This window comes from Sipha flava, unplaced genomic scaffold, assembly GCF_003268045.1.
Source record: "Sipha flava isolate LNK unplaced genomic scaffold, YSA_version1 213_pilon_pilon, whole genome shotgun sequence".
In the NCBI taxonomy this organism is placed as follows: Eukaryota; Metazoa; Arthropoda; class Insecta; order Hemiptera; family Aphididae; genus Sipha; species Sipha flava.
In genome coordinates, this window is record NW_020272828.1 from 133,570 (window position 1) to 147,872 (window position 14,303).

Consider the following 14,303-nt stretch of genomic DNA (forward strand, 5'->3'; position numbering starts at 1 on the left):
TTTTACCTGATAAAAACACAACACGATTGCGCACTTTTTACCTTTTTTTTATCTTATAATTATTATCAGTAATTTTACCATATAATTTTTAAACTAAGGTCCGAGAATTGAAAGCGTAGCTATTTAAGTTTAATAATATAGCAAATAAAAATTGAAATTTAGGACTATTGCGTGGCTTATAATTTATAAATAAAATAATATACAAATAATTAGTAGTTGAATACATAATGTGGCTTATACAACATATAAATATACATTTTATCTTATATTTATCAGTTAAGAATTTAGTATAATATAATTATTGTTTGAATAAAAAAATTAAAAAAAATTAACAAAAATCAAAAAATATTTACAACTTTCTAGCACAAAAACGTGGTCCTAACGTTAACAAATAATTATTTAACGACATTTCATTATTTTTATATTTTTTCCAAGTATCAATTAAAAATACAATATTTTCTTCTTGCTCTTTACGAGGCTTGTTAATATTTTTTTGTTTTATACTAAATATTTTTAAATAAGATTCACTTTGAATATCCAATAAAATATGTAAAACTTGATGAATAGACGGATGAGATGTATAAAACTGTGCATTATAGTGGTTATGGAAAGACTCTGGCCCATTGGTCGTTCTTGCCTCTGTTGAAGGTTCAGTTGCCCATAAAATCGGTGGAAAAACAGCATCAGATGTTATATAATTGTTCAGTATATAATCAGTAAATTCAAAATTATCAGTAGGGCTATTTTCAATTAAATAAGTAAAAGCATTTTCTACATCTTCCGTGGGTAAAAATCCGAGTGCAAAAAATTGTTTCAACCAAACGCCTAGTTCAGATTTTGAATTATAATTTTTTAATAAATTACTGTCGCTTTGAATTTTCCTGAACCAAGATTGGCCTAAATGAAATCTGCAGGCCATAATTTTGCAGTTCGGGAAAAAATGTCTAACAGCGTTATGAGCACTTTTTTCAAAATCAAAATGAAAATTTGAATGCTTTAATGTATTTTTTATATCTATGTCAATACATTTTAAACATAAATTAATAATTGTGTGCCACATTTGTATATAAGTTTCAGTTGATTTTGAAATTAAAAAACAGTAAATTACAGGAACATAAAACCCATTTTGTAATATATGTATTGAATACAGTTGTTCAAAATATTTGGGCGCATATGAAAACGTCCCGTCTGCAAAAATATGAGAAGATTGACTCAATAATTCAAGATTGGTTTTACAAGTGAATATAACTGGACTTGAAGTTTTTTCCATGTGACAAAATAGTTCACCAGTATTAGTTGTAATATTTTCACGACCATCAAACAACTGACTTATCGCTTCCTCTAAAGATTTTGGAATTTTTTGCATATGCTTTCTACGTTTATCGTACATACACTTTCTCCATAACTTTATATCAGAATAAACGGGCTGGATATATTTTTCGGTATTTCTAAGTTCTTGCCTAATTATTTTATTTGGCCTTGTGAGAAGATCATTTTCACATTTTCTTTTTAAACGAGAACTTACAATTTGCCTACCAACAATATTTTTTGGAATCACGCCATGTGTGTGCTCATTTAACATACTTAATATTTTAGTCACATCCTTGTCAACAAGTAAACTAGCAGAACAATTTTTATTTGTACAGCGATACCGAAGGTTCCCACACTTTTTCAGAACTTTAAATTCACTATATTTATAATCATCAACTAAAATGCATGGCTTACCTTTTTCTGTTTCGAATTTTTTTTTAATTTGTTTTTCCATTTTTTCAAAATGAAATTGTACGAAAATAAAATGGAAATATGTACTTTGCGCGATATAAGATTGCCACAATGACGTACGTATGTGACTGACGACTGCCACACTATACATATCGTTATTAACGTACAGGATTGTCGGGATTAGATAACTATCAATAAAATCCGGTGAAATAAATATTATCGGATGTGAATACGTTGGAAAAACAATATGTTTAAAACCACAGTCACTAACACTTATCAGTTATTATAGTAATAAAATATTATTTACAATTGTGTATAGGTACGTATACTATACTATAAGTGGGTTTCTTAAACTTATTATTTATTTATGTCCATCATTTACGCTAAAAATATTAAATTAAATTAATTTTGTGCACAATCGTGTGGTGTTTTTTCAAATATAAAAAGGTAAAAAGTGCGCAATCGTGTTTTATTTTTTTCAGGTAAAAAGGTAAAAAGTGCGCAATCGTGTTGTGTTTTTATCAGGTAAAAAGGTAAAAAGTGCGCAATCGTGTTACGCCCATTTCAACACGTGCTGAACTACGACTTATTGTTATAATTTCGAGCGAACCGAGCAAATCAAAACATAAATAAATGTGAACGCTACCGTGCGAAGAAAACACGAGTTTTTACGGGGTTCTGCGTAGGCGATTTCAATGTTGTTTTAACGAGGGACATCAATTCGGAAAATATCCTTGTTGTACATGGCGTAGGGTGTATTTTTTTTTTTTTTAAGTATAAAATATAATCGTGCTTAGAAAGCGAAAGTCGCTTGTAAACGTTTTTTTACGAAAAATTAACTCAAGTTTTAAAAATTATATAATCAGTATAACTATCGAGCATAATATTTATTAAATAAATGTGTGTATTAAAATATTTAGAAAAATAATTCTTTTAAACCACCATAAATATGATGTACACATATACTAACTGGTCAATATGTTCCTAAAGATAGTTTTGATTTTTTCCAGTAATGTCTGACTCACTTAAAAAAAAATATGTGACTGTATACACAGTATAATTTGGTGCGATAAAATGATATTATAGCACAGATATGTGACCAGCGTGGATATTTGTCATAATAGAGAGGAGATGTCGGTATAATTTAGATTTTCCTTCGTTAATAATACGAACTAAATTTATGCATTACAATATAATGTTATGAACATCGAATATAAAAAAAATAAAAAAAATAAAAAAAAATAATATTAATTAAATAAACAAATGAACTAACGAGGAAAAAAGTGCGTTTTTACTCGGAAAATTAATCGAATCATTATTAGTAGATTTATTAATTAATCACGGGCCCATGACGTTCATAAAGGGAATCAAGTAGAGGAATTGAATATTCATTCGCGGATAGAAGGGAGTAAATTGAGTGGTTGAAGGGTGTTATTTATTTTTCGATCGTTTTTGAAGTGATAATTTAATCATTAGCTGATGAATTGATTTTTTTGTTTAAACTATTTTTTTTTTAACGCTATTAAATATCATTAGTGCAAAATGTGCTCTCGTTATGAACAGCGGCAAAAAAAGTATAAAAGGACTAAAAAAAAAAAAAATGTTCAAAATCAATATCATAATAATAATATTTGAATAATATCTAATTAAAACAATTCATCGCGCGTATTTGTCATTTTGTACCGCAATAGTCAAATTTACTGCAGCGGTTCAAAGTCAGTAACAGTTTAATATTTTATCCATAACGAATTCGTCTTGCATTTGACAAACGAAGCGTAAAATAATTAATTAACGATCATAGTAATTGTAATGATTTAATAATTATTATTGAAATATGTAATCCATGGGGGGGGGGGGGAATTAAACATCAACAACGTCGTACGGTTTATGTATTTCAACAATATGTTCTGTACAGTCGCCATAATCAATATGGTTTTCAATGACAGCTATAAAAACGCAATGTTACTAATTACCTTCTCAGATGTTTGTTGAACACAATGAGAGCCATGAGCACCGTGTTGGCGACTATGCCTAGTCCGACTAATGTCAGTGTGATGGTGGCCTCCGATTCTCCTTGCGGATGACACTGAAACGCTCTGCTGCCGTTGGCCGTGGTCCCGTTGGGTCCAGGACTCCTGAGATTAGGCGCGCCAATCATTACCACCATTGTTTCTGCTGCAACAGGCGAAAAACCGCATCATTAGAAAACACGTTTTCCGAGCACATTCCGAGGGCTGCTTTATGTACTCTCGGCTGCGCGTGCTTTAGAATATAAAGTAGAATACGCTTACAGCGATCTATAAGGGACGTAAAGAATCAAACCGTTACATCCGAAATTCGTTGTATCCGGACGACGAAAACATTATCTACGTGAGATATAAAACCAACCAAGTACATGGCTATGAATCGTTTTATCCGGAATATCCGTTAAATATGGAATCGTAATAAACGGATTCTGTATTGATATCTCGAGTCATGAAAACGTCTTATAAACATGAGCGTTCTCGCGGGGGATGGATCTTTCTTGTTCTGTGGCCTATTTTTTTTTTAACGAATTTGATTTTCGCGTTCAACGGATATTTAATAATAGTCTATTAAATAATTACAATCGATAAATATTTTTCAGCTCCTCATCGTTTTCCATAAGATTGGTATGAACATAACAGCCACGAATACAGATCTAGAGCATTATCACTGTTTTTGTTTTATTATTAGCCGATTCATGTATTGATATAAATCAAAAAATAATATTCTCATCGAACAGATGTACAAGTGTGACAACATGTTTTTCCGTTTTTTTTTTTTTTTTTTGTTTAAGAAAAATCGACAAAATCTTGTAAACTTATAACATTATAATTAAAAAAGTAATAGGTGTTTTGTAAAAGGAACGTGGCGTGGGGGCTTAGCGTGGATTCGCATAAGCCAGTGGGTTTCAATGTCTTACGAAAGGTGACTGCTTTTATTTTTATTTTTCTACGGAGAATTCTCCGGGAATCGTTAAAGAAATATAAGATTTTATACTTGAATGTCGCTATCCAAGTTAGTAGGGTGAACACTAACTAGGATAAATCAAAAGTTGTGTGGGAATAGAAGACCACAATATTATTCGTTTTCGATAGCTAGCGATCGTTATCGAATCAACCATCTAAATTGATTAATTGAAAATGTAAATCGAAAACGTGGTTATACGGCGATGATCCTACAACGACGTGTTTCGAGCAAACGATTTCCAAGTTCACGCCGACGTCGATCTATCTATCATATTCCGAATGGAACGCGTGTCCAACAAGATCGGACGGAAAAAACAGTTTTTATTTTTCGATCCCTGCTTACCAACAGGGGGGGGGGAGGTTTAGAAAATGATACGTTTGTTCTGGACCCCACATGAATCTGTATTGTCGCCGTCATACACGCGGTAAAAGCGTTTTCTCGAAAACGAACGAACAACCCTTTGTGTCGGGTGTCGCAGTTGCACGTCACGTCGGATAAATTATGCCGGCAACGAGATTACGCGGGGTCCCGATACCCACTTAATGCACGGGTCGTACGCAAATCGTTTCGGGACAAACGTAATGATTCAACGGGTACGATACGGTATTATTGTAATACAACGTTACGAGTACGCGAATCACAACCTCGAAGCGTGTGCGATTGTGGGCAACACGGACGCGGACGAAATGTGTGTGATTTGTAATACGTGTTCGAGCCCTCGCGGATTATTTGGCTCACGTCCCGAGTGAAATCCCGATTTGAGTTTGAGTTATCCTTTTCGTAAAAAAACGATTAACTTAACGCTCTTACACACGTGTCCGAAAAACATATACGTGTACGGTACGTACGTGCGTGCTAACTCGCTTGACCGATCCCTGCGAGATATGATGATCTTTGCGCGTCGTACTAGGCCGACTCTTCGCCAACACGCGCAACGCAAACGTGCTACCGGTTTCGCCCATTTCAATAATCGTTAAAATAGTATAAGATATCAAGAACGTGTTGGCGACGGCAGACAGATGTTTGGTTCGCGGGGAAAATTGTACAACCGCAGACAAAAGAAAATCAACTATTTGGATGCATTTGATCGGCAAGGAGACGAAAAAAAGGATTCCGATTGGTGAATGATATGGGAATAGGAAAAGGTCAGTGCAATGTTCAAACGACGGATGTACGGGCAACATATGGGAACGTGTGTAAATTTAGCACTAGCTCCTCCCTCCTCTCTAGCAACTTTTTAGCGACTTATTGCTATTCGATTATAAAAACGTACATCTCGTATAACTGTAGTTATAAGCTGTACAAGGTTAGTCGTTTCGTCGTCCGTAGCCGTTGTACACCGATGTTTAAAACGATTAGTTGTAAACAGAGAAAAATTATGAATCGAATTTTCAGCGGAGTAATTTGACAGTAAAAGAAGTCATCGCAGTTAGCTTATACGTATACGGAGACCACACGAGTTCGAATCAAGTCGAATCTTTCGACACAAACCGTACTAATTTCGATGTACGCATTGTTACGTGTTGTAAAATGCACACGCGAGTTATCCACTCTCCTTGATTATTACATCGATACGCTTTTACCCAAATCGATATCGTTTTTTTCTTCGTTTATTCCCTACACGTCCTTTATTCCATTTTTTTCATTTAACAACACTCTCTATCATAATCCAAGCATTTACCCAATCAATTGTTATCTCTACGCACCGATCGTATTCTTTTTGCTCGTTCTTTTCAAACCATCGAAATTACAACAATTGCATTATAGAACACCGTAGTCCAATGTAATATATCATCCGTTTTCATGTTCATATTAAATAAAAATAATCTTTTGGAAATCCGCATTTTAACGCTGAAGCAAAAATGAAAAAAAAAAACAGCAGCTCTTGGTTCGCTGTTTAACAGCTATTCATTGTTTTAAAACGTTCGAAATAATTAGCTTCATAACAGACTCAACAAATTACGTATCTTTTTGTGTGATTCGTGTTCTTCAGTTTGTCGACTTCAACATGTCAGTTATATTATTTCTTTATGATTTAAACTGCGGATACAGTAACGCTCGGAATCGGTTAACTATTCAAGTGGAACATACTCCGGTAATCGATAATACTTCTATCAATTTTCGAATGTGATGTTCCGGATGAACTAATAGGTTTGTGGTGAGTTTTTTATCGGTTTTCGAATTTTCTCTGGTTCCATACACGTACGAATATGATGATGCAGACAATGATAATAGTATTATCGGCATACAGAAATGACTTTGAAAATGGATTCTATGGAGAACGAAAGTGGTGAGCGGGGCCGCATTTATATATTGGTCTAGCATTGAAAATTAATACTATCATAATTTTATCGAATGGTCGACATTTGTTTTCACTTTTATTGACGTACTGTTTTTCCGGGCCCGAACGTCTACTCCGAATGAATTTGTGTACACTACCACGCAGCCCGATTTTGTCGACATTCAATTTTAAACGAAATATTATGCATTTGCCGATCCCGAATCTACTTCCGTCGCTTAATGTACCGTTACATTATTATCACCTGATTATTTGTTTATGGAGTTCGTAGCAATTGTGTTGTAGTATTATACGTCCATAATAATTAAAACGGACAAGTTATTATTATCTACTGTAGCGTTATGATCTTATAATATTTATGATCAACCGCATGGCTATGATTGAAAAAAAATTCAAATCATTGTAAACATTATAAAAGTGTATAATATATAATTATTTTAAATTCTATGCAAAATTATATATAAATGGTTTGAATCTAAAATTTGAATATTTTATGGGAATATTTGATACATGTATATTTTTTTTCAGTTCAATACCTGCAGCCGGTACATTTCGCTCTATTTATCTGTTATGATTTTCAAACGATAATGTACAAAAAATGTTCCTGCACGTGTATGATTCACGCACCGTAAATTGTATTATTATGATTTTCAAACGATAATGTACAAAAAATATTCCTGCACGTGTATGATTCACGCACCGTAAATTGTATTATAGTCGTAGCATTTGCCACCTTAAGTAGTATGCGAATATAAACAGTGTAAATCAAGGCTTATAACACGACGGTATGTGAACAAACATATTTCGTTATACTAATAATATTTAACTGATTGAGTTCGACGGAAATTTATGAAATACGCAATTTTGTTGAAATAAAACTATTCTCATCACGTTTCTCTGCAAATACCTACGTAAAAAATATCATCAACATAGGTGCACTCTACAGATACGAGTATATTGGAAAATATTTAAATCGATAACCTAAGAAAATTACATCGCGTCACACGTCAGGACGATGTCATATTGAAAGCAACGAATGTACGTATACAGTTTATAACCGGACTTTTTTTGACATTTTATTTCGTAGCATTCGTTTTCTGTAAGTACCTAACCTAACCTTAAGCCAAACTATTGTTACTAATAGTTCTTTTGTTTTATTTTTTTTTTAACGAAATATTTTCAAATAATCACAGTAAATTGTATGAAATAGTAATTCAATAGTTGTTGCGACGAAATCGCTGATCTTGGGCTTGTTGCCGCTTAAATTGTTTTCAGGGCTTAAATCCTACAAGAGACTCGAGACTCGATTTCCAATGGTCGCCAAATCTCAACCCTAAATGCTAAATACCTAATACTCTGTGGCCATGTAAATGTTTTATAAAATATTTTCACAATGTATATTTTTACAAAATATTTATATGAGATTTCCCCTTTCCCATTTCGCGTCTCATACGAAAGTAACGGCTTAAAATTATTTTTTCCGCAGTTGGTCGTTCGATAAAGTGAACGTTATAACATAAGAACATAATTTATTTCACGGAGTCGGTGGATGCTGGAGGGAAGGGAGGGAAATGTATGTTTTATTTTTTAACGCGTAAAAATACTGCAGTCGCACCGGGGCCTCTGCGCAAAGGTAAAGGTCGCGTAAAAGCTTTTAACAATACCACGTGGCTGCAGTAATACGATTCGTCGTCCGGTTAACCGTTTGCTGATGTACGGGATTTTAATTCGATACACTTAACCGGTAAGTGCTCGCGCAGCAGTTACTGTTGTAGTACAGCTGAGCCTATCCGAACGAAGTGTAAAGTAAATGCTAGCAATAAAAAATTACTCTGCACGTGTGCGTATCCACGAAAAAATCCTACGTTTTCGATGCGTTCCTAATGGAAACGATCAGCAGCAATGCAGCATCTGTGCAGTAAGTTCGTGAGCGTGCCTTTCTTCGCAGCCGTGGCCGACAAACATAACAAAAGATTCGAGGGATAACCATTTATCCTGACCTCGTTATTATAGCGGTATAAAAGTAATTTTTTAGTGCTTTAAACGGACAAGGAAACACCGGAACGAGCGCTTTAAATAGCATTGAAAACATGCGGAGTGACATTCGGCTCTGAAACACATCCTGTCGATAAAAACACGTAGAAAAATTATTGACGTTAGGTAAACGTAGTGCTCCGCGGGGCCTAAAAGTTAGTCGGTGGTTCAACTGCATCGAAATAAATTAAAGTCGAGTCGTACATCTTTTTTTCAGACCACACCTAACACAACCTCGTGTCTCGAAATGCACTTTATTCAATGTAATCAAAACAATTGTTTATATATTGAATTCAATATGCTACGATGAACACAATTGTAATAAAATAATGTGTTGTTCGTTGTTCGTTATGAACCGCGATAAGATTTCTAGCGACCTAAATCCGAAAAATGTTTGCTCGTCGGCGCTGCGCGAACATAAATATCTGACTTTTTTTTTTTTACCAGCGTGGTATTTACGTTATTGACATCGATTTCGCAGCGATGGCCGTTCATCGGCCACACCCGGTGAACACGCATTTGAGTAAGTTATATTGTGTTGTAGCTGTAGCACGATCGACACGTGGTTTGTGGTTTCTGTTCGAGGACTCGACGAGAAATATTTCGTCGGCGATCCGCGAACATCCTTTGCACGCGAATACAAGTGTTACACATGTACGATTTTTTCTTTGCCGGAGTTTTGGATCGCACGAGCTGATTTTCAGAACTTACATTTACGTTTCCATTTCGTGATGCATCGTGCACTGCAAATCGCGAGGCCTCGGTTTTCACCGAGAATATACCCGGAATTTTGTGATAAGAACTTTTACGGATAAAACGTCTTATACGCCTTATACACCGTAGTAAGAATCTTTCTACCGATCAATAAATCATAAGTTTCCCCCCGAAGCGAACGGAAACCACTTTGTTAGTATATAACTCTGTACATGCGGGAAGAAAATCTTTCTGACTAAAACGTTAAACATTCGTAAAATAAGAAATCATTTGTCAATTTCTTAAAAACTTCTTGTAATTCCAGTTTCTCCCGTCTATGTATCCTCGACATAATGTACACGGTACATTTGTATATGAAATTAGAAAAGTAAAACGATTGGTTTTATTTAAAACAAATTTTTCAATTTTTCATTAGCGAACTTCTCGTACATTTTCGATATCAAAACATAATGTATTTTTTTTTTTTTTTTTTTTTAATTAAAGATCGTTGAAATTCAAAACTTTCATCGGTATTTCATCGCATTAATGGCACTCGGTTAGACAGTACACAACAATGAGGTTCACCTTGGAATGGTTCTTGACGTTAAAAACATAGATCAGCATTGACGATTATTACATACCGTGAAGCGTAAGAAATTTAAACATTGTAATAAACGTACACCGTATTTCGTGTTCACCAATGGTCGTCGCATAAATATTGTTGTGATATCCTATCTTGCGAACAAGATAAATTTCGCCTTCTCCATAAAACATTCAAAAAGTTATGCATTGCAGCTGCAACTGCACGATATTGGCCGCGGGAAATGCGTTTGAAAACGAACGGGTATATTACGTTTCATCCCCAATACGGAGACAATTGTTCGCGCGAAACGGAATCGAATGAGTTGTTATAATAATAATGTGTACAACCGTTATTCAATTCAAAGGGTACATCGGGGGGGGGGGGGGAATAAATATGGGCAATGACAATACGATAATGATTGAAACGAAACGATTTTCTCCGGTACGAATAAATAATACAATATGTTATAATTATGACGACGAAAACGTAACGGTACGTATTGCAGTATTCCTACTCCGTCTGTGCTGCAGTGCGTCACGTGCCAGTCTCGCCATCAAAGGGAGATGTAACGGAGAAATATAAACTCTAAGCCTACGCAAACGCAATTAACCTTACGTTCTTCGTTGTATTATCATCATTATCGTTCCCTTCGCTTTTGGAGTCATGTTTCCAGTAGACTTGACGTATCACAATAACATATGAGTACGAGGTACCTTACACTGAAAATAAAAAATATCCCCGTGACACTTGTTGAACACTGCTGCGGTGGTGGCCAGATCCCTCTGCCTCGACTTGTAGCGTTGTTGTCTGATGTTTTTCAATCATTTTCATTTCTTAATTTTATGAGAAAACGTTTTATATAAATTTCGCGTGTACTGCACACGTGTTCCGTTACGTTTTAATTGAACGAGAAACCAACCGTTAACCGCTGTACATGGAGACGCGGGAGGCGACACCCTTTCGGTGCGTTCATCGATAACCATTGCACCGCGGACGTCCAACGCAAACGGCATAAATCTGTTTATTATTATTATAATTATCTTATGGGTTTTGTGTTAACGTCATTTGAATATATATATACATGAACAGGAACGGACTGGCCAGGGAGGAAAAAGGGCGATTGCCTCCTGGGCCCTCGATAGTGTCATATTCATTAACGGTACACAAAATGTAATATTAAAATATAATAGTAAAACATCAATCATTAACCATTGGATATCAGAATTGAGCACAAACAACTAAAAATATTTATTAATTAAAATGTAATAATAATAGTTTCATTTTATACAATCCCCGAGCCCCTCGATACCCAATCCACCTCTGTATACAAACATTTTAATCCGGTGTACAATTTTCTAGTGTGACAAGAAAAAATAAATAAAAATAGGTACTTACTTACCCACCGCGATCGGTATTAATTAATTAAATACAAGTTTCGACGATCGGCCCGCGTGAACTTCGCGTGTTATCGAACGATGCTGAAACTTTCAGCCGATTCTTTTTACGGCCGACGGGACAACATTCGTACACTGTTTCGGAACGGTTTTGATTATTTTCACGGTGCACGTGTACGGCGTCATACAGATACGAACGCACAGGAAAGTTTTAATTGTATTTCCCATCAAACGAGATCGAAAGAAAAACCCACCGCCAAATGTAATGCGATTTTTAATAAATAATACTACGTCGGTTCGTGGTGCGTACCTGTACGATACAATAGAGGGCAACAGTTTGTATTGGTTTATGCGATTTTTGTTGGAAACGTGCGTACACGGCAAATGAATAATCCGTTAAACTCCGTTAGGTTTTTTTTTCTTTTTTTCATCTCTGATCCGCGTTTTATTTCGACTTTTCCCGATTGTATCCGTTAATTCGTTTCAGCGTTCTGATTTTACGAAAAACACGTATCGACCCGGATGACTCATTTTTCAGGAGTCCCGGTGTTCTGTTGAAATCACGTCGCCCATTAATACCGGTCGCCCTGACTCATTTCGGGGGAACAGAAGTGGTTATGATTGGTGCTTGTATGATGATAGCTCAACTCGCGGCGCACTTGAGTATAAAACAACAGTATTACGGCGGCGAAGACGACGGATTTTACTTTGTGTATTAGATTTTCAATATTTTTTTATAATTATTTCAACTGCGACATTATGTATCCAGCTGTGTTGTTTTTGAGACTTTTTAATTTGAATATTCGCTGATTACATTTATTCGGAAACGCGTAAGAATTTGATGTCGCTTCCTCCGCACGGAAGTCCTTGGGCGTTTTCTACTCGCTTCCCTTCACCGTACCCGCAGCTATGTATATTTATACGTATTACGGTGCCCTATATCTACCTTTGGGTACACACTGCTCAAAAGTAGTAAAAAAATAAAGCGTTTCTATTAAATTGAAAAAGTTACGTTTGACAATAAACAGAATTTCCCAGAGACTGAAAAAGGATGTATTATGTTTTGGGTCTGTCATGCCTCCGGGACCTGGAGCGTTCAGGAAGCAAAACTCAAAGAATACTGTAAAAAATATCGTTGAAATATAATATCATACACGCGTGACGTACATAATAATATTTGTTTGGGAACAGTTTTAAACCCAAGAATTGATACATACTCTACGCCACTCTTTGATACAGAATTCCGATTTATCCATTTTGGAATTAAGTATTATACTATGATTATACAAACTGATTCCTCCCTGATCACATTGCGTTATATTTTCTCGATATCGAAGCAGCGTCAGCTGAATAGTAGGTATTGCATGACAAAATATTTGAAATCTGAAAGATATTGGAAGGTTTTCAATAATATTCTAAACTCTAAGTTTATCAAATATCAATTCAAGTAAATCGAAACGATTCGCAGTAATTTTCTGCGCTTGTTCATCGCTCATTTCACTACTTATTAATCCGTTCATTTTAATAATTATAGGTTTTTTCGTTCATTAAAAGCGCTATCGAGAGATATATTAACCTAACCCTTTTAGTCGAGATCGTACATATAGATACAAAGAAATAAAAACACAAATCACGATGAAATGTTCCTTGTTGCACTCATTGTTCAAAACCCCTAATTTATAATAATATAATATTACGGATATTTATTTAAACTGTGATTGCGTTCAACGTGTGTATTGGTAGCTAAATATCGAAATAGTATTTTTTTTGAACAAATAAACAAGTGGTGTTGAAAAAGAAAAGCTATATTTAAATCATTTGATCATATTTAAATTACCTGTTGACGGAATTTGTACACGGTAAACATACAAAGATAGTAAAAAAGAGTCATGTTAAGGATTAATAGGAGAAAACTTGAAAAGTACGAGAAGGATATATATATATATATATATATATATATTTACAATCGTATTTATATACGAAAAACGATTCAAATACGACTAAGCTTATAAATGTTTATACAATCTCTTGACAATTAAACTACAATGGTTTATTTTTGAACATAAACGGATTTTAAACTATATTTAATAATATAATAACACATAAACGTTTTGCGCTGTTATACTTTCATTTCTTCTCTCTCGCGATTTATTAAAGTTATACATTGATATCAAATAAGAAAAAGTACATACCTAACTCGGTTCGGTGGCTGTATAGATGTATAGATGTTGATTTTTTTTTTTTTTTTTTTGTAGTGAATATTTTATATAATTTGCATTGTTCCTCGGAGAATGGTCTTAAAAACCGCTAAGTTGTTTTAAATCTCATAGAAATTTAAAGAACGGTTTTGTTGTACAGTTTTACCGCAAACATGTTATGTATTCATGTTTTCATCGCAACTTTATAATTAACGTGTGGAATACATTTTTTTCTCTCGTGTTAAAACCGTATTATTACAATTGTTGAGCTGTGTGGCTTCGCAGCAATAAGTTTTTGAAAAAGAAAAAAAAAAACCTTATGATTTTTAAGACTCATCAGTTAGAACATCAAGTTGCGATGGATAAGATACGATGAACCAGAATCGTTT

The 14,303-nt window shown here is 34.6% G+C and overlaps 1 protein-coding gene across 2 annotated transcripts in view; it reads right to left on the minus strand.

The window, feature by feature from the left end:
• LOC112682869 overlaps positions 1–14,303 on the minus strand; it is a 131,191-nt gene that overhangs the window by 55,225 nt on the left and 61,663 nt on the right. For both annotated transcript variants that reach the window (XM_025553625.1, XM_025553624.1), the window contains one exon: positions 3,696–3,897. In XM_025553625.1, the coding sequence (XP_025409410.1) occupies positions 3,696–3,889 (194 nt within the window). In that variant the 5' untranslated portion in view covers positions 3,890–3,897. The remainder of the gene's footprint in view (positions 1–3,695; positions 3,898–14,303) is intronic.